The sequence below is a fragment of the Bombyx mandarina genome, chromosome 02 (genome assembly GCF_030267445.1).
Source record: "Bombyx mandarina strain Sakado chromosome 02, ASM3026744v2".
NCBI classification, from domain to species: Eukaryota; Metazoa; Arthropoda; class Insecta; order Lepidoptera; family Bombycidae; genus Bombyx; species Bombyx mandarina.
Window position 1 is genome coordinate 2,474,991 of NC_143209.1, and position 20,511 is coordinate 2,495,501.

The 20,511-nt window shown below is 40.2% G+C and overlaps 5 protein-coding genes across 5 annotated transcripts; 2 read left to right on the forward strand and 3 right to left on the reverse strand.

The window, feature by feature from the left end:
- Window positions 1-1,512: 1,512 nt before the first annotated feature.
- On the reverse strand, window positions 1,513-2,345 carry LOC114242026 (chorion class CB protein M5H4). The gene is made up of 2 exons (XM_028173046.2): window positions 2,298-2,345; window positions 1,513-2,007 (listed from the first exon to the last, which is right to left on the reverse strand). The coding sequence occupies exons 1-2, from the start codon at window positions 2,343-2,345 to the stop codon at window positions 1,564-1,566; spliced, it is 492 nt and encodes a 163-aa protein (XP_028028847.2). The 3' UTR covers window positions 1,513-1,563.
- Window positions 2,346-7,974: 5,629 nt separating this feature from the next.
- LOC114241998 (chorion class B protein ERB4) lies at window positions 7,975-9,081 on the reverse strand. The gene is made up of 2 exons (XM_028173014.2): window positions 9,004-9,081; window positions 7,975-8,533 (listed from the first exon to the last, which is right to left on the reverse strand). Exons 1-2 carry the CDS (start codon window positions 9,049-9,051, stop codon window positions 7,997-7,999), a joined length of 585 nt encoding a protein of 194 aa, XP_028028815.2. The 5' UTR covers window positions 9,052-9,081; the 3' UTR covers window positions 7,975-7,996.
- A 1,174-nt stretch (window positions 9,082-10,255) lies between these two features.
- Window positions 10,256-10,744, forward strand: LOC114242001 (chorion protein gene ErA.4). Its single transcript, XM_028173018.2, has one exon. The coding sequence runs from the start codon at window positions 10,256-10,258 to the stop codon at window positions 10,676-10,678; it is 423 nt and encodes a 140-aa protein (XP_028028819.2). The 3' UTR covers window positions 10,679-10,744.
- Window positions 10,745-15,130: 4,386 nt separating this feature from the next.
- Erb.3 (chorion protein gene ErB.3) lies at window positions 15,131-18,297 on the reverse strand. The gene is made up of 2 exons (XM_028172966.2): window positions 18,133-18,297; window positions 15,131-15,740 (listed from the first exon to the last, which is right to left on the reverse strand). Exons 1-2 carry the CDS (start codon window positions 18,178-18,180, stop codon window positions 15,198-15,200), a joined length of 591 nt encoding a protein of 196 aa, XP_028028767.2. The 5' UTR covers window positions 18,181-18,297; the 3' UTR covers window positions 15,131-15,197.
- A 216-nt stretch (window positions 18,298-18,513) lies between these two features.
- Window positions 18,514-19,241, forward strand: Era.3 (chorion protein gene ErA.3). The gene is made up of 2 exons (XM_028172967.2): window positions 18,514-18,564; window positions 18,933-19,241. Exons 1-2 carry the CDS (start codon window positions 18,514-18,516, stop codon window positions 19,239-19,241), a joined length of 360 nt encoding a protein of 119 aa, XP_028028768.2.
- Window positions 19,242-20,511: the final 1,270 nt, after the last annotated feature.

Below are 20,511 nucleotides of genomic sequence, written 5' to 3' on the forward strand. Positions count from 1 at the left end.
CTACCGCTCAAGGTGGGTGGCGCATTTACCTTGTAGATGTCTATGGGCTCCAGTAACCACTCAACACCAGGTGGGCTGTGAGCTCGTCCACCCATCTAAGCAATAAAAAAAACCTCTCTCGGTCTTCCGTGACCACGAAAACTATAAAGTACAGAAACGTCAAATATAACATTATATCAATGCTGAACGAGAAATTAAATTTTAAAATTAGTCTAAAATATCGAGGGGTGACGGGGTTTGTGGTTTGAGCGACATTTCGCTTCATACGCGACATTTATATTTGTTAAAACTGCGTTTTACTATGGTACTAGAGGTCCCGCAGTAGTCGAAATTCAACTATAATTAATTGGCATTGTAAGTTTGTACACTATTATAATTGTATTTTATACTTCTATAATCACAAATTTCGCCAAGGCTACTCCATAAAAAATATTAATAAAGACAAACAATATTTAATCTATTCTCAATTTGACAACAGACGTCAAGAACAAAGGTTTGACAATAAATAGTATGCATGCGTGTGTGCGTCAAATACATGGTATGTAGTGTGTGTAATGTTTTCTTTATTGATTGAATGTATCTTTTATGCATTATTTAAAAAAAATATAAGCATTGTGCACTTCTTCTCTATATTCTCTATAAGTGTGGAAAATTTCATACTCCTCCGTCCGCGTAATTTTCGTAAAAAGGGATACAATGTTTTTGCTTCACGTATTAATATATAGATTAGTATCATCAGTTCGGTGTTTTTAATCAAACTACAATTAAGTTTGCCCCAATCAAATACCTGAAGAAGATTTTTGATATGATATTATTATCGGTCAGAAGTGAGGTAGTTAAATAAGAAATAAATTACACAGAACTGGCCTAATTATATTTCACTGAATTAACCAATAATTCTAACAAAATGATTTCAATCTACTATTAACGAAAAATTACACAAGTCCCAAACATGTTTCGACAAGAACCGCACACACGAACGCCACGCACAAAGAAGAGGCAAAGGTTTTTTTTTTTCTTTTTTTTTTCCTATCTAAGCTGATAGCCCTAGGGGCTATTTCAGCGTAACCTTACTTTAGTAGGTGAGCTCACGGGGCTCAAACCTGATGACGTTGCTAACACGAACCCTAGCAAGAGTCGTGCTTCGCAGAATCTACCACCGGATCGGAAACGCGACCCACTGAGAAGATCCGGCGAGAAACTCAGTGGGCTGTGTCTGAGAGGAGGCAAAGGCGCAGCAAGGGATCGTTTTTATAGTTTTAGCGCTGGCTCTCGGTCGGGGGTTGCCTGGACTCGGTAACAATATTTTTTCAAATTTTAATCTGACGCAAATGTGGCGTAAACGAAAGAGCTTTTCACCCTTCGATACAATAGTGCGTAACATAACTTTTTATCTGATCTTATGCTTAACTTTGAAAACCTTAAAAAAAAAATCTATTATTTTGAGTAATTCAATTAACTTTCATGCCGTCAAGCCTTAAATATAGGAGAGGTAAAGACAGAAACAATAAATTAATTAATATCATATTTATATACTTATCATAATAACAATTATAACAATGCTTAACAAGGCCCTATTCCCTTGAAACCAGGGTAAGGTCTGCCGACTGGACCATAGCCTGGACCCACAATAGGCGCCGATATAGGCATTTCGTTGGTAATGCCGATCGCACCATCACCGCATCCGTACACGACCGTCCCGCCGCCAGCAGACGAGAATACTCCATCAGTAGCAACGGCACCCAAGAATGGTAGCTGACCGACTATCGTGACGGTGCCTTCGATGGAGTTTTCCGAATTCACCGTGAGACCGGTGGGAGTTATTGGTGATGTACTCGTTACAGCGAGACCTCCGCCACAGGACGCCGCCAGGTTTCCGGGGGCAAGGCCTATGAATCCTCCCGGAGCGTACCCGTCGTATCCTAGGGCATCATAAGCCCCCCAGCCGGGGCCGTAAGGAGGATACGGCCCGGCTGCTCCACGACCTAAGCACTGACTGTGGACTTTCTGAAATAAAACAAAAGCAAATTAGGTGGGACGGTGGGAATTACTGGTTTTGGGATGTTTTGTGAGTCCGCATGTGTAGGAATCAGCATTCTGCCTATTTCTGGAGTGAAGCAGTAATGCGTTTGGGTTTGAAGGGTGGGGCAGCCGTTGTAACTATACTGAGACCTTAGAACTTATATCTCAAGGTAGGTGACGGAGTTTTACCTTGTAGATGTCTATAGGTTCCGAGAACCACTCAACACCAGGTGGGCCGTGAGCTCATCCACCTTTTTAAAATTGTAACTACTTACTTGTACTAAGAGCGCAGAAAAGCAAAAAAGTGCAGTTCGTAAGGCCATTTCGAGCTCTTATTAAAAGGAATAAATTTGAAATAAAGAATTGCGTCTTATATACGGAAAGTTAATTGAAATTATGGCATCATACAGATAAATTGTTGGCGTAAGCCTTATATTCTATTATCAGTTATTGTTCGATAAACTTACCTTACATGAGACGACTTGCTGAAATTTTAATATTTTAGATTACACAATTACATAGTTCTTTAGCAATAGCACATATTATATTGCGCGGACACGAGTTTTCAGTGGATTTTATCGCTAAATTTCACAATTTCTATATTGTAACTATACTGAGACCTTAGAACTTATATCTCAAGGTGTGTGGCGCATTTACATTGTAGGTGTCTATGGGTTCCAGTAACCACTTAACACCAGGTGGGCTGTGAGCTAGTCCACACATCAAGGCAATAAAAAAAAAAAAAAAAACAACCTTATAACATTATTAGGTAATGTTGTTTTATTAAAATAAATCTTCAATGTGTGGCTCTCAAAGAACAAAGAAAAGACATTTAAAGTTTATTTTATAATCTTGTAACTAAATAGAAATGATTTTTTATAACATTTTACACAATGACATATTGTTCCTCTGTCAAGGCTTTTTGACTTTACAGCACATGCACGGACGTTCCGGCACATGTCGACAGCGCATGTGTGACATAATACAAATTAAAGAATCGAATTAAAGAAAGGAATAACTTTCTTTACACCCATCACACGAACTATAAACGAAAAACAACTTTACGATTACGCGCAAGAGATTACAAACTAGATCTTTTTTTTGTAAAATATACTTTAACAACTTCACTGAGTCATACAAAAAACAGAAATCGGAATGCGATTTCAAGAGTGTTGCGAGTTCATACCGCTTTGAAACAATGACATGTCTATATTTTTGGCATTCTGTGACACAAATCCCAAAAAAACTACTATACTCTACTGAACTCTAAGCACCTTACTATACTACTATACTCTACTGAACTCTAAGCACCTTACTATACTACTATACTCTACTGAACTCTAAGCACCTTATTTCAAAACCTTAATCGTTTTGAACGGACCCTCAAAGACCCTTTACTCGTTGAACGCTTTACGACCCAGTGGTTGGTCTTGCGTACTATATATACAGTTCCTCTAAATTAACTGTTACTCTAAATTACTCTATTGCTGACCACAGCCGGAAATAGTGACCCCTTAAATTCCGGAAGATTGCAGGGATGCTCTGCAGACTAGGGGCGTCAAATAAAAGAGTATTTCTTCATAGTGACCACGGAATATGATTTGAAAAATTTGTATAAAAAATATTACAGGTTTCAAACTGGAATGCGGGAATGCTTTGTGGCAGTAATAGGAAGACTTGTGATGTCTACCCGAGCGGATTTCTAAGACTAGATTAGATTTTCGTACTTTTTGTTTAGTTCAAGCGGGCTCAGCTGATGTGATCTGACATTTACCACACCGCACCCTATTGGATTGTAAGAAATAATCATTATTTCATGTTACTGTTACGCCGGTAAAAGTAACGCCATCTATACCCGAATAGCCGGAACGTATATCAAAAGAACTAGTAACAGTGAGAACACTCGAGAAGTACAACGCCATCTATTGTCAGATAGCGAAAACACACATCGAAGTTACTCGACATGCCCAGAATGTTCTCGATAAATCTAGGGATGTCGTATCGAGTATAAAAGCGTTGCAGAGATGGCACAAAGTCAGTTTGCAATCGGAACTATTCGAAGCGAAACAGCGAAGCGGAATGGAAGAAGCGAATTACGATTGTTAAGTGTTCTGTAAATGCTTTAAGTGTTATTTAACACGTAACTCTATTTAGAGTTTTAAACTTTACTTTGGTGGAACTTTTATTTATCTCGAAGCCCAGCGCGCAACAATACCGTTCGGGTCAAGCCAAAATCTGGGAGTTAGTAATTTTTATCAACTCTTTTTATCAATCTCTGGAATTCGTTGCCATCAGCTGTCTTCCCCAACAACTGCGACATTGGGTTATTCAAGAAAAGAGCATATTCTTATCTGAAGGGTAGGCAACGCACTGGCGTAAACGCTGGTGACCGTGGGCGGCGGTGAATCACTTACCATCAGGTGACCCGTCTTGCTCGTTTGCCTATTAGTTGTTATAAAAAAAAAAAAAAAAACTTGGGATCTTCATTTAAAAATTTATAAAATTTGATAATTTGTACGGAAAATTTAAAAATGAGCGACTTTTACCGTCTAATTTTTAAGATATTTTATTTTTATTTCATTAATTCGATGTTTTTATTATTGCTTTGATGGGTGAACGAGCTTACAGACCACTTGGTGTTAAGCGGTTACTGAAGTCCATAGACATCTACAGCGTAAATGCGTCGCCCACCTTGAGATATAAGTTCTAAGGTCTCAGTATAGTTACAACGGCTGCCCCACCCTTCAAATCACAACGCATTACTGGCAGTAATTTACAGCTTCACGGCTGAAACACGCAGGGTGATGGTACCTAACTGTGCGAACTCACAAGAGGTCCTACCACCAGTAATAACGCAATTATAATTTTTGCGGGTCTGATTTTTATTACACGACGTTATTCCTTCACCGCGGAAGTCAATCGTGAACATTGGTTGAGTACGTATTCCATTAGAAAAATTGATACCCGCCTGCGGGATTCGAACACTGTTACATCGCTAGATACGAATGTACCGGACGTCTTATCGTTTAGGCCACGACGCCTTTAAATAAAATTCGTTCGTTCTATCACAAATGCAACATACAACGGTTCGACTTTAGCGTGAAATTAGGCACTTTTTTTTTTTTTTATTTAAATTCGTAATAACGTAAATGCGCCACCCACCTTCAGATATAAGTTGTAAGGTCTCAGTATAGTTAGTGGAGACAGCATTATTGCCACCATTATTTCTCGGATCTTCTCAGTGGGTCACGATTCTGATTCGGTGGTAAGTTAGAACGAAACAGAGATCTTGTTCTAGCTAGTGTTAGCAAGCTCGCTAACTTTGAGTCCGTGAGCTCACCTACCGATTCGCGCGTAGTTGAAATAGACCCGCAGACTTCCAGCAATGTAATAGGGAAAACAAAAAGATTGTGATAATAAAAAAAGTAAAAAAACTGACTCAGTGGATTGTAGTTTTATTGTTCTCACATCAAATCTTCTCTCTTATAACAATTAATTATTATTGACATCTCATTTTTAGGCCGCTAAGTCAATCATCCTCGCCATCTTCTTCACATTGTGTCTATAGCTGCAGGTAGGACCTCTTGTGAAATCGCGCGGGTAGGTACCACCACCCTGCCTATTTCTGCTGTGAAGCAGTAATGCATTTCGGTTTGAAGGGTGAGGCAGCCGTTGTAACTTTACTAAGACCTTAGAACTGATATCTCAAGCTGGGTGGGGCATTTACGTCGTAGATGTCTATGGACTCCAGTAACCACTTAACACCAGATGGGATGTGAGCTCGTCCACCCATCTAAACCAATAAAAAAAAGGTCGTTTTTGATCCTTCGGTGGTTCTTACCTGTCACTCGACTGCCTACAAAGGCAATAAAATAATTATTACTGGTAGTAGGACGTATGGAAAATCGGCATGGATAGGCATCACATCACTCGATATCTTCTAGCTTCGCCATATTTTTATATTATTATTATTACTAGTGGCCCCACAGCAGTCGAAATTCGTATTTAATTAATTAAAATTATAAGTTTGTACACTATTATGATTCTATATAATCATCAAACAGTCAAAGACTATTAAACTCGTAATTCTGTAATCACAGATTTCGCCAAGACTACACTATAAAAAATATTAACAAAGACAAACAATATTTAATCTCAATTTGACAACAGACGTCAAGAACAAATGTTTGACAATAAATAGTATGCATGCGTGTGTGCGTCAAATACATGGTATGTAGTGTGTGTAATGTTTTCTTTATTGATTTAATGTATCTTTTATGCAAAAATATATATTAGCATTGTGCACTCCTTCTCTATATTCTCTATAACTGTGGAAAATTTCATAGTCCTCCGTCAGCGCAATTTTCGTAAAAAGGGATACAAAGTTTTTACTTCACGTATTAATATATAGATTGTCAAACAGTCAAAGACTATTAAACTGGTACTTCTATTATCACAGATTTCGCCAAGACTACACTTTATACAAATATTAATAAATACAAAATTATTTAATCTATTCTCAATTTGACCACAGACTATAAGCAATAAGAAAAGTTTGACAATAGTCAATGTATGCAGGCTGTATGGGCTTAGATCCCCTTGCCTTTCCTAACAAGGGAAAATTGTACCAAAAAAAAAAAGGCAATGTATGCATTCGTGTGTGTGTCAAATACATGGTAGTGTGTTTAATGATTTTTTTTCATTGATTTAATGTATTTTTTATACATAATTTAAAACAATATTTACATTCTGCACTCCTTCTCTATGAGTGTGGGAAATTTCGTACTCCTCCGTTCGCGCAATTTTCGTAAAAAGGGATACAAAGTTTTTGCTTCACGTATTAATATATAGATTATTTTAATTTGCAGAGACGCGAATGTCGATATGGATGTGTGGAGTGACAAGAATGGACAAGATAAAGTATGAGTTTAACAGAGGAAGTGTGAAAGTAGCCCCGGTAATCAACAAATTAAAGGGCGGACGGTTAGCGAGGTATGGACATGTGATGCGTAGAGAGAAGATGCGTGTGACTATAGTAGAATTATTTTGTCCGTGCAGTTTGGGTCATAAAACATAGCCCGGCTAAGGCGGTGAGCATGTTGTGCGGGCGCAGCGCCATTATCGATAAAAACAAAGGAGTCATCGAAGGCAGGTATACGAAGGGTGGTGAGACCTGCAAATTATAGTACATTATGTCGAAGAATAATGTGTTTTTAAGCATTCGTTCTCTGAATTTCTTTAGTGACACAACGGCTACTCCTTTGTTTTGTATCAAAACGGCAGAATTTATTCAAAATAATATTTTCACGTGTTGTTATCAACAATGTGTTAAAATTTTTCACTGAAATAAGAATAAATCCCGAAAAGTTAATAAAAGTGTTAATTTCTGCCGTTCTCGTTAACTTTCTGCGGCGATATGTGGCGTAAGTGTTTGATTAGTGATTCTTTCTTTCATTTTTACCACTAACCCACAAAATGACAAAACTAAATACACTATCGATAACGCTTATCGACAACAATAATGCCCATCACTATGCCCGTCCATAAGGGTCGTGAGTGGAAGAGAGAGAGATACTCGCTTTACCGCTCCGATTTTTTATGACCCAAACTGCACGGACAAAATAATTCTACTATATCAGATGTATGGAAATGGTAGTGAAAGGTAGAGGGGGAAGACGTTGACCGAAGAAAATGTGGATGGAGCGTGTGAATGACGATACGAGAAATAGAGAGGAGTGAGTGTTGAGATGACGGCTGATGGAAGAGAATGGAAGAGAAAAATTAGCTGTGCCGACCCCACCTAGTGGGGTAAGGTGGAGAAAAAGAAGAAGAAGAAGATTATTATTTTAATTTAAAACCGTTGCATAATATTCGTTTTGCAGGGACAGGAAAGAGAAAACCAATTGTATATATATATAATTCATTTCGTTTATTTCCTCATGATTATTTAAAAATCATTTAATTTATAATATCATTAATAGTAATTAGGGCCACAGCCGCAGCCGCGACCACCGGCGTTGTAGCCTAGAGAAGAGATTCCAGGTCCGTAGCCTAGAGCAGGAGTGGCTACAGCAGGTCCAATTATGCCTGGAGCTAGTCCATACCCAACATTAGAGATGCCATTAATGGCATTCTCGACAGTAATGCCAACTGCGCCATCGCCGCAAGTATAATCGATGCCGCCAAGCCCAGCTGTTGGGAACTCGCCGGCGACATCAGCAGTACCCAGGAAGGGCAGGTTACCGCAGACACCGACTGAACCCTCATAAACATTCTCAGATGCTATGCCCAGACCGGTAGGAGCGGCTGAGGTTGAGACGACAGCGAGCGTGCCCCCGTGAGAGGCTCCCAGCGCCGCAGCAGCGGCTATGTCATCGCCTAGACCTCCACAGCCGCGGCCGCTCCAGCCCCCAATACCGAAGCCATCATAACCCAGACCATCGTAACCCCAGCCATCGAGGGGACCACCACGCAGAGAACCAATGCGACCAACGCATTGGCTTACAGCAGACTGTAAGTAAAACAACACCAAAAATTACTACAAGAAATTATATTATTATTATTTTTTCGTTTTTTTTTATTGCTTTAATGGGTGGACGAGCTCACAACCCACCTAGTGTTAAGTAGTTACTGGAGCCCATAGACATCTACAAAGTAAATGCGCCACCCACCTTGAAAAATAAGGTTTAAGGTCTAAGTATAGTTACAACGGCTGCCCCACCCTTCAAACCGAAACGCATTACTGCTTCACGGCAGAAATAGGCGGGGCGGTCGTACCTATCCGTGCGGACTCACAAGAGGTCCTACCACCAGTAAACAATAAATTTTTATCAAATAGGTTTTTGTATCTGGAATATATTTATGACTGTGTGTCCGCTACCTGTTACCTACTGTCGTCGAAGGTACGTCCTTAGAATTTAAATCTAAATCAGAGCTCAGAACGTTTTGCGACTGATTAAGACAGCGAATTCAAATCCATACCTGAATGAAGAGTGCAGAAACACACAGAACAATAACGTTGCTAGACATTTTGCTTTGTTAGTTCGCTCTCCTCAAAACACCAGTTCTTGAATGTCTCTTCAGCCAACAACCTTCCTATTTATACAAAATTGTTATCTGATAATGGGTGAAACGGTGATATAAGTCGAAAATACGTGACCGACCAGACTTTGCGATAGTTATACCGATTAATATGGAAATTTGGCAATTATTGTTGGGGCATCTTCAAAGCGATAGCTATCATCGAATTGTCACGTAATAAATGTTACAAATACAAATGATGAAAATTGCTTGTTTTAAAGTATAAAAGAGTGTCTGATGCGAACCAGAAATACTTTAAGTTCGCACTTTGCTGTTATTAGAAACAATATGTCTTCCTCTTTCTTCTGCTTCTTCTTATTCTGCTTTCAAGCTTGTCTAATCCAAGTGAGTACTATACAACCACAATAACAGTTTTAGATTTTTCTGAAGCGAGACTTTTCGTTGGAGACAGAAGCTATCTGATGTGCTTTATACATGATAAAAGTCTGAAGAGATATATTCAGGAGATAGAGCTTACCAAGCTCCTAATTCAGCAACTGGCACTAAAAACTATTTGCCCCTATCATTCGTCCGCAGATGCTGTATCCTCAACTAATTTATTTAGTTTCTTTGTATTGAGTACTGCTTGTCCCAATTTACAAAAAGTCATCTGAGTTTCTCGCCGGATCTTCTTAGATGTTCGCGATTCCGATCCGATAGTAGATTCATTCGCGAAGCAGCTGCTCTTGAGTTTTTAGGTCTCCTTTGGAGGCGTTCGGGTAGCTGTTAGCAAATCCCACCCCTCCTGGCTGAGCCTTTGCTCGCCCACCTCTCCTGGTGAAACTGGAAAGGCCACCGGGCCACCAGTATTCCTTCAATCTTAAAAAAGATACATATATTTACAAATACAGTAGATATTTCGATCTTAGAGTAGAGTGCGGTATTTACGTTATGGTGTCCATTAAGCGTCAAAGCGATATCAGCCTTGGTTTCAGTAGTTTTAAGGTCCACTTTTGTTTTTAATTATTGCCTTAGCTCGCGCTCGCGACATTTCAATCAAAAACCTCAAAAACCCTGGCCATTTATAATAAAGGTATCTGAGTCTAATACTTAGTCTAACTCTCCTAAAGGTTTATTCCATACTGAGACAGTTTTGTAAATTTTATCAAGACAGGATAATGTATTCTAAACATTTATGTAGACTGATGACTATATGGCCTATCTCATTGGTCATGAACTTCAGCATTCCCAAGGGCACAGCGAAGCGGCTACCTACTACTGTCACTTCCAACCTAAATGGACGAATGTATCTAATTCTGTTTTCCAGAATGTGTACAGTCAGTGCCTGGGTCGTGTGGGTCCCGGTGGACCTCCTTTAGGTCCATATGGCGGACCCCTCGGTGGACCTGGGTACGGCCCTGTCGGGTACGGCGGCTGTGGAGGGTATGGCGGCTCCGGCATCGGTAACGTGGCCGTGGCTGGTGAGCTCCCCGTGGCCGGCTCCGCCGCTGTAATGGGACAGGTGCCCGTCATCGGCGCGGTTGAGTTCGCGGGTCCTGCCTGCGCTGTCGGTTCTGTCTCCATCTCTGGCGCATGCGGACCCACCTGCGGATGCGGCGGCTCTCCATACTATTAGTAATCTATATTGTTAATAATTAAGTGTTATTTTAATCACATAAGTAAAATGTTGGGTGTACATATATTCAATTCTTTTATTTTAAAGTGGGCGACCTTTAATTATTCTGTTTTTCTGAGTTCAGCAAAATCGAATTTAAACCGAGTTTAGTGGGAATATTTATAATTTGAATGACCACAAAATTTTATTATATGTCGGCGCAGCGTCACTATTTAACTAACCTAGTTAACTAACTAAGATTTGTTAAAGTTAACTATTTCCTTAATGTTCCGCATGCCAATAACTGTATAAGTCGGTATTCAAGAGAATTTGTGACTCAGCTACCCTCACTATTCTATTATATATACGAGTGACTATAATATTGTCGTACAAAGCATTTCGGCTCGAGCATCCGAACGAGGCGGAGCTCTCTGTTGTTATCGTTGTTCACTTGCAAAGTACTAAATGGAGTTCATTGGAAAAGGGAGTCTTAATTGCTGTCACTATGAAAGACAATGATAATGAGGAAGAGAATGGCGTTGACGTCATCATTTTAAAAACACTATAGGACCAGGCTCTCCGTCATATTATATTAATATTATTCCGGACGCTTCAAATATTTTAAATTTTTCTCGGTCACAGCATAAGGTGTTGCTTCTCCATATTTGAGTATTCAGGTATGGTCAAATCTATCTATAAAATTTAGGTAAAATTTTGGTTTTCTTACCTACTCAAATGTCGACCGTCTTCCGACCGTTTTAGGCGTCTTCCGAGATTTGGCTGTAAAAGTAATAATAAATAAATAACTAGGAATGAATCCCGCACGGTTATTCGGCCCTAAATTAACGTTCCCTGTGTTATGCCGGCCACTCACATGCGCGCAAATATTCGTACATTGTACGAATGTTTGCGCGCATGTGAAGGGCCGTCAAACATTTATTCGCAAACCTAGCGGCTGTGCAAATGGGTTCGCATACTCAATTTGCGAACCCGTTTGCGCTTCCTCCTACACTTGTTTACGAATGTCTTACGAATTTCACCTCCTTTTTAATTCGTCAATAGAACACTGAAGAGAAAAAGAGTTTTGAATTCTTTCCCAGATATTATTAACAGCCATGCTGTTTTTATGGGATTTCTTTTGATGAAGATACGCTACACAGTAGACGTCACGAACTATGAAAATAGCGAAACGTCCGTTGCCTTCGCAATCCTGGGCGCAACTGGTCACACGAATGTGTGGGAGACTACGCGAAGGATCGCGGTTCGTGCGCTTTGATGTCCGTTAAGAAACCGACACAGCTTGGAAAACCACGAATGCGGCGAAAACTTTGCATAATCATTTGCAAATGTCGTCCTACACTTGCGGGTTTGCGTATTCGTGTGCATGTGAGTGACTCATATATAATAGGTTGGGGAAAAAGTCTTTTCGAATTATAGTATGAACTTGTAATCTCTTGGCTATACTATTTTAATCTGGCTGGTTCTGGTATCATTAAAAGTTTAATGCAAAAAGCACTCAGCAAATAAAAATTAAGAGCGCTTGGCTGAGAGGTGTTAAAACATCCGCCGTTTTTTTTTCCCTGACGTCGTTGCTAACACGAATCCTAGCAAGAGCCGTGCTTCGCAGAATCTACCACCGGATCGGAAACGCGACCCACTGAGAAGATCCGGCGAGAAACTCAGTGGGCTGTGTCTGAGGGTTAACGGGTTCTACGAGAATGGTGACCGGTGCTTGACCTAAAAGCACCGTTAGTGGATCGGGAGGATCCGAAATGACGTGCTTGGGGCGACGTCGACTGCTTTCCATTCTTTCCGCAGGATCGGGAATGTAGTTACCGGCGGCCACGATGAGAGAGTTCTCGTGTCGTGCCGCTTTATCGAAGTGGATCCGCCGTATAGTCGTGACCTTGCACCTTCAGATTTCCTCCTGTTTCGGTCTCTTCAGAATTCTTTAGGCAGTGTCAGTTAACATCACGAGAGGACTGCCAAAACCAATTGTCGCGGTATTTTGATCAGAAGCTCCAAAATTTCTATAGCAATGGGATCATGTCCCTACCTACAAGATGGCAAAAAGTTATCGAACAAAATGGTACCTAAATACTTTAGTTAAATGTAAATAAACTATATTAAAAAATGTTGTGAATTTTCTTAGAAAATGCGTAGAAACTTTTCCCCCCACCTATTAGATATTAAATACCCAGACAAAGAGCAAACAAACCTGCTCATTACACAATGTTTGCCCGATGTGGAAATGAACCCTTGGCGCAACATTCAGGAGCTTGCTCTAACTACAGCACCACCGAGTCAGTCAGTCACGAAACCAGAGTTAATATTGTAATGTTAAGCACTGAGATTCGGAATAAATAAAAGTTCCATCAAAATACAAATTAAAGCTCTATTTAACTGTTTTGGAGGGTGGGACGGCCGTTGTAACTATACTTGAACTTATATCTCAAGGTGAGTGGCGCATTCACGTTGTAGATGTCTATGGGCTCCAGTAACCACTTAACATCAGGTGGGCTGTGAGCTCGTCCATCCATCAAAGCAATAAAAAAAAAGAACTGCTTGAGCACCATTTCTTCTCCTTTGAAAATAATCCTAAGCGGGAAGCAGCGTCTCCGTTGTGCCTTTGGAATTGCTGATGTCCGTGAGCATCGGCTATCACTATCCATCCTCGATGGGTCACTTACCTCAGGAATTCCCAAACTTATTTTGTCTACTGCCCACTTTGAGAATAAATTATTTTTCAACGCCCCCCTTTTTTCACCTAAACTTAGGCCAACCAGACGAGATAATAAACGTAAACAAGCGGACCGCTACTGAGTTACATTGCGATAGCGAGGGATTATTATCTCTGTCCTTATCACTCGTACGCGCAGTTATGGCGTCAGTTGGTCGACAACAGCTGTCGTTGTGTGTTTCGTGGTACAGGAAAGCACTGAGTACCGCAGTTGTCAACATTTGGTCCGCCATTTTGTGAACAAGTTAATTCCTGTTTGGATTGCGTGCGAAGTTTTTATAGCAACTTTGACAATATGATTGATAATACAATAGATAGTTTTATCATAAACACAGCTGACTCGGACTCTTCCGACGAATCATCTTTGTCTAATACAGATGACAGCGATTAAAATTCGAACTTTGTAATAATTTATTTAAATAAAAATGTTTTTTACTCCTGAAACTTTGTTTACATTTTTTATCTCGTCTAGTTGGCCTTACTTTACTTAAAAACCACTATAGCGGGAGCTCAGTCGGTGTCTAAGAATCCTCCTAGATTATCAATGTCGATACAATACATAGATGATATTAAATGTAAGTTACAAATCGCCTCCAAAACCTCTACACCACGTCCCCTTTTTTTTTCTGGGTCTCTTACCGCCCCCCTTTAAGCCTGCAACGCTCACTAGGTGACGTTATTGCCCACTTTAGGAAAGTCTGACTTACCTATTGAGTTGATATAAAATAGAAATTTCGTCTTTTCAATCTTAAGTTTTAAGGTTGAATCTGTGCTGTGATGTTCTAGAAACTACTGCAGACATAGACACCGCGGGAGGTTCCAATGAAAAAGCAATGCGAAAAAACTGATTAAGCGATTTCCTCATCTGCTTTTATTGTTAGTATTTTATTTATTTATTGCCACCTCTGTATGTTCGTCTGCCTACAAGGGCAACAAAAAAAAAGTATGTTTTTTTCAAAATGTCTCGCGGGCCGGATCATATCTTACAGCGGGCCGGTTGTTGCCCATATATGGTCTAAAGGATCAGCCGCCCGGCGTACTGGCACTGAGCGTAACGACTACGCCTATGCTCAAATCAAACAGGCAGGCAGGTACTAATTTACCTAATGAAATACGCACTTAACGCATGTTCACAAAGGTCCTCCACGATGACTGAATAATTCTTCTTCTGTATCGTTCCCTCACTACTGAGGATCGCGACCATACGTGACGTTCTTCCACTGTGTTCGATCATGGGTGGCATGGGCCGCATGGTACAGACTACCACCAAGTGCTTCTCTTACTAGCCCTGACTAGGCTGGTGCTCTGCCCACGGCGCGCTTGCCCTCTATGCGACCCGCAATTATGAGCTTCTCTAATTCATGTCTGGAGACCGCATGATGTGTTCAAAGAAGCTCATAACATGTTCCCGGCAGATGGAAGAGAGTATTTTTCGGATATTTAGCTCCTTTAGAATGGACTCGTTAGTTCTCATGGCAGTCCACTGTATTCGCCACACCCACATTTCAAAGGCATCGATCTTTTTGATATCGCAGCTTTTCATGCACCATGTTTCCTCCCCGTAGAGGAATATGGGAAAGACCAGTGCCCGCGTAATTACCATACAATTGAAACATAAACTTCAGGTTAAAAACCGATATTTACGTTATGATCGATTTGAGCCGTGGTGAGCTCTTTACCGCAACTAAGAGTTGATTTCTTTCAATTTTATACCCAATAAAAAAAAATACATAAAATTTGCAACCTATTTATTTGTATTGGAGAATTAAAAAAAATACATTCAATCATTCATTCATTAAACTAATAACCATAGGGTGCTGGGCCACAACCACACCCCCGACCAGCGGCGTTGTAGCCCAGGGAAGAGATTCCGGGTCCGTAGCCAATTGTGGGACCGGCCAAGGCAGGAGCAGCTACAGCGGCGGCCGGCGCGTATCCGAAACCAGAAAGACCGGAAATACCATTCTCCGCGGTGATGGCAACAGCACCATCCCCACATCCATAGAAGATACTGCCAAGCCCGGCTGTTGGGAACTCGCCTGCAACATCAGCAGTACCCAGGAAGGGCAGGTTACCGCAGACACCGACTGAACCCTCGTAAATATTCTCAGACGCTATGCCCAGACCGGTAGGAGCGGCTGAGGTTGAGACGACAGCGAGCGTGCCGCCGTGAGAGGCTCCCAGCGCCGCAGCAGCGGCTATCTCATCGCCTAGACCTCCACAGCCGCGGCCGTTCCAGCCGCCAATACCAAAGCCATCATAGCCCAGACCATCGTAACCCCACCCGTCGAGTGGGCCAGCCCGCAACGTACCAATGCGACCAGCACATTGGCTTACAGCAGACTGAAATAAAAACGGAATTTAGAAATAACTTTTAATGATTAACTTGTTTTTCGTTGCTATATTTTTAGTTCTTCTCCTCAAACTAAATATTGTCAACTAACATAATGTCATATGCGGCCAATCACTGTGTCCCCGAATAAGGAATGATAAGCTTAGGCCAAAAACAAGAATTTGCATTTAGTAGAGGTTTTAACAGGTTTTAACACATGAGAAAAGACCGTCAAAGATATAGATTGGAACAACTTGAAAAATGTATAAAAAGAACTGGAGGCACCAAAAAAGCAGTTAAATTACTACTGGAAAAACGAGATTGGATACCACACTTATTAAATAAAAATAATAAAAACGAAAAACGACGCCCTGAAATATTATCAATAGCTACACGATTCTTTCAAGAATTATATTCAAGCCAAATTACTGCAGAAACATCATTCTTAACAGATGGAAGTGAATTACCGGATATAATGCACGAAGAAATAGAAAAAGCTGTGAGAACTCAAAAACCTGATAAAGCTCCAGGGTCAGATGGCATAAGCAATGAGTTCCTAATTCTCAATAAAAATCACCTAATTCCAATTCTTAAACATATTTTCAACCAAGTCTTACAAACTGAGACGATACCTTACCAGTGGACAACATCATCCATAGTACTTTTACATAAAAAAGGAGACAAAAACAACATCAATAATTATAGGCCTATAAGTCTAATGTCAAATATATATAAAATCTTTGCAAAAGTAATACTCAGTAGAATAAGTAATATTTTGGATGAAAATCAACCCAGAGAGCAGGCGGGTTTCAGGAGTGGCTATTCAACCTTAGACCATATTCATGTCATCAAACAATTGTTCGAAAAAGGTAAAGAACATAACTTAACTTTCTACTGTAGTTTTGTGGACTACAGTAAAGCATTTGATACAATCGAACACGAAAAAATCTGGAATGCACTCAAAAACCAAGGGGTTGAACATAAATATATCAGGATCCTTAAAAATATCTACTCAAACAGTAAGGCGAAAATAAAATTGGAAAAAGAAGGCAAAGAGATCAAAATGGAAAGAGGCGTACGCCAGGGCGATCCCTTATCACCAAAACTTTTCACTGCAGTTTTGGAAGACGTCTTTCGACAATTAGATTGGGCGACATGTGGACTATCCATTAACGGTGAAAATTTATCACATCTCAGATTTGCTGATGATCTAATAATCCTATCATCATCAAGTAATGGGCTACAGGCGATGCTAGATGATCTTGTAAGAGAAAGTGGCAAGGTGGGATTGGTCATGAATACATTAAAGACCAAGGTTATGACCAATGGTAAGGAAGAACCTATACTGGTGAATAACAATCCACTAGAATATGTCAAGGAGTACATATATCTAGGCCAGGTTATCGCTCTGGCTGATCAGACCACAAAAGAGATAGACAGGCGCGTGGGAAATGCCTGGAAACAGTTTTGGAGCTTGAAGGAGGTCATGAAGAGTGGTGGTATCAGTATAGGCATTAAACGGAAACTCTTTGATGTCAGCATACTCCCTGTACTCACATACGGCTGCCAAACTTGGGCACTCACCAAAGCAAATATTAAAAAGCTGGAAACTTGCCAAAACTCCATGGAAAGAAGTATGATGGGGAAAAGACTATCTGACAGAATAAGAGTGAATACTATAAAGGAATACACAAAAACAAAACATGTCACTACAACAATAAAAAAGCTAAAGTGGAGATGGTCAGGTCATATAATTAGAGACAAAGATAAATGGTCAAAATCAATAATGAATTGGTTCACAAGTCATATGAAGAGGAAAAGAGGTAGACCATCCAGAAGGTGGGTGGATGATATTAAAGCCGTAGCAGGAGGTTTATGGACAAGAACTGCCAAAGACAGAGAGGAATGGAAAAGGTTGGAGGAGGCCTTTGTCAATAAATGACATACAGACGGGGTTATCGATGTTAAATAGTTAAGGATATAGATAAGACTTTGATATATAAAATACATAAAAATAAAATTGTTAACAAAAAGAAATTAAGATATGTACATGAAATACTGTCTGAATAAAGGCTATTATTATTATTATTATTATTATTAGAGGTTTTAACAAAAAATAGTTGGGCCACAAATATGGGCTTTGCCTATTTCGGGATTTTTTCCCGAATTTTCTAGAATGGTATCATACGTTTTAGTTTGAAAGCTAGAATGGTCTCAAATAGAATATTTGGGCCACGACTGAAGATTTGTGGGTGTGTATAGGCATTCTCTACAAATGCCAAATTGGAGGTTTGCATTTGATTTGTGGTATTCAACACGACTGCGTTTCGCTTGATTAAGGACTCTAGCAAAATCTGGACTGGTCTATCTCCTCAAAGCGTAAATTAATTATAAACATCTCACCTTAAACACGAAAATAAAAGCGCACGCAGTCAACAAAATTCTAGGCATTATGCCGCGAAAATGATTTTATATCGGTCAAAGAAAACTTAATAATGATTATCGATAATTAAAGACCGGTCTTTTATATCAAAATGCACATCTTTATCATTAACGTAACAGCAGTATTATAACAGAGACGGTACGTGCCTCCGAACCGATTTTTCAGATAAGCGAACCTACTAACACATAGAACTGAGGCAACGTTAATCATTTCGTCATTTGAAATCGATTGCCTTAGATTGGTCGGGTGTTGTGTAAATTGATAAAAAAATACCTAAATTTCCGAAACTATAAATTGCTACGTTCGAAAAAGATTTTTTTATTTTCAATCAGCCGTTCAAAATGTCTTACTTCGTTGTGTTCGCGATCTGTATTCAGGCTTGCCTGATTCATGTAAGTTTTAATTCTTTTAACTCGAACCGTCGATAGATCGACTCTCTATTAATGCGTTTAAAGTGCAGAGCGTCGGAATACCGACTATTGCGCAGTTTGATTATAGATATTAGTTATCGACCTGTGCGGAAGTGTCTTAGCGTGCGCACGTATAACGTTTTTAATAAGTTAATAACATTAATAAATAACCATATAAAATTATTTTGCTGAGAATTTACTTTTCTGCAAAATATGTGAAAATAAGCTTAGAACTAATAGGAGTAATGGGGTTGAAAAAATTAAGTAGTTTTGATTGAAGCCAGTCTTATTCGGTATTTGTGTGACTATTAGTCGCAGTACTGCTTAACCAATAACTGTTTTTCTTCTAGAATGTGTACAGTCAGTGCTTGGGTCGTGTGGGTCCCGGTGGACCTCCTTTAGGTCCATATGGCGGACCTCTCGGTGGACCTGGGTACGGTCCTGTCGGGTACGGCGGCTGTGGAGGGTACGGTGGCTCCGGCATCGGTAACGTGGCCGTGGCTGGCGAGCTCCCCGTGGCCGGCTCCAGCGCTATTATGGGACAGGTGCCCGTCATCGGCGCGGTCGAGTTCGCGGGTCCTGCCTGCGCTGTCGGTTCTGTCTCCATCTCTGGAGCGTGCGGACCCACCTGCGGATGCGGCGGTTCTCCATACTATTAGTAATCTATATTGTTAATAATTAAATGTTATCTTAATCATAAAAGTAAAATGTTAAGACATATTCAATTATTTTATTCTAAAAACATTGATTTTCCGGTCTATAAGTGAACACTTAGCTATGCTTTCAATTAGAATCTCAATTTTTAATATCCGATCGTGAAAATGGACTGTTCATTGATATCCTTGCGTCGTATTCCTCACTGCTGAGCGTCGTGACCGCCATTTTGTATCACCTTAGCACGCACGATCTTTCTCCGTCTATTCTGGTCTCTGGCGGTGTGGAGGGCGTTGTGAAATGTGGAATCAAGAGCGGATCTGGTGGGACCAACGTATTGGGCTGCGCTCCCAAGGCCTTTTCCCATACACCTTACCGGTCACGATGAGCCTCTCGAGATTGCCACCATCCTTCCGTGCAATGTGACCAAAGTATTCAAGGAATCTGCGAAGACGTTCGAATGACAGCCGCGAGGAATTTTTGAGTTCTTGCAAAATTGATACGTTATTACGAAATGCTGTCCAAAAATATTAACATTCTGCACTCCCATGTCTATATAAACTATAAGTGTGGGATATTTCATATTTCTCTGTCCGCACAATTTTCGTAAAAAGAGGTACAACGTTTTTGCTTCACGTATTAATATTAGGGGTTAAAGTATGAAATTGCCGATTTGTACTAAAAAATATTTCTTTCATTTAACATATATATTGAATCAAAATATTTACCAATAAAAACCACACATTGCTGCCATCTAATAGGAAAGTTATAATGCCTTTGCGATAGAACTCTGGTGATCTAGATTCTACAAACTGTGTGAAAGCATTTTGTACTGCCTCCTGGGCAAAAAACTTTTTATCACGTAGACAGAAAAAAATGGTAGTCCGTTGGAGCAAGGTCTGGCGAATACGGAGGGTGACGAATGGTTTCTAATTGCCGTTCTTGTGTAAAACGGTTTCTCCTGCTGTATGAGGTCTCGCGTTATCATGGAGCAATAATGGTGAAGGAATGGAATGGAATTCATAAATCGGGCTGTTTCGCTGCAAGTTTTGCTAACATTGTTCGGAGTTCGGCACAGTAGACGTCTGCCGTTATAGCTTGACCAGATCGGAGAAAGCTTTAGTGAATAACACCATGCTGAGAACACCAAACAGCTATCATTACCTTTTTATTGGTAAGCTTTGGTTTAGGACACTGTTGTTCGTTTGACCTGGGGTCGCTTTGGTTATCGTAAAGAATCCACTTTTCATTACATGTCACAACTCGATCCAATAT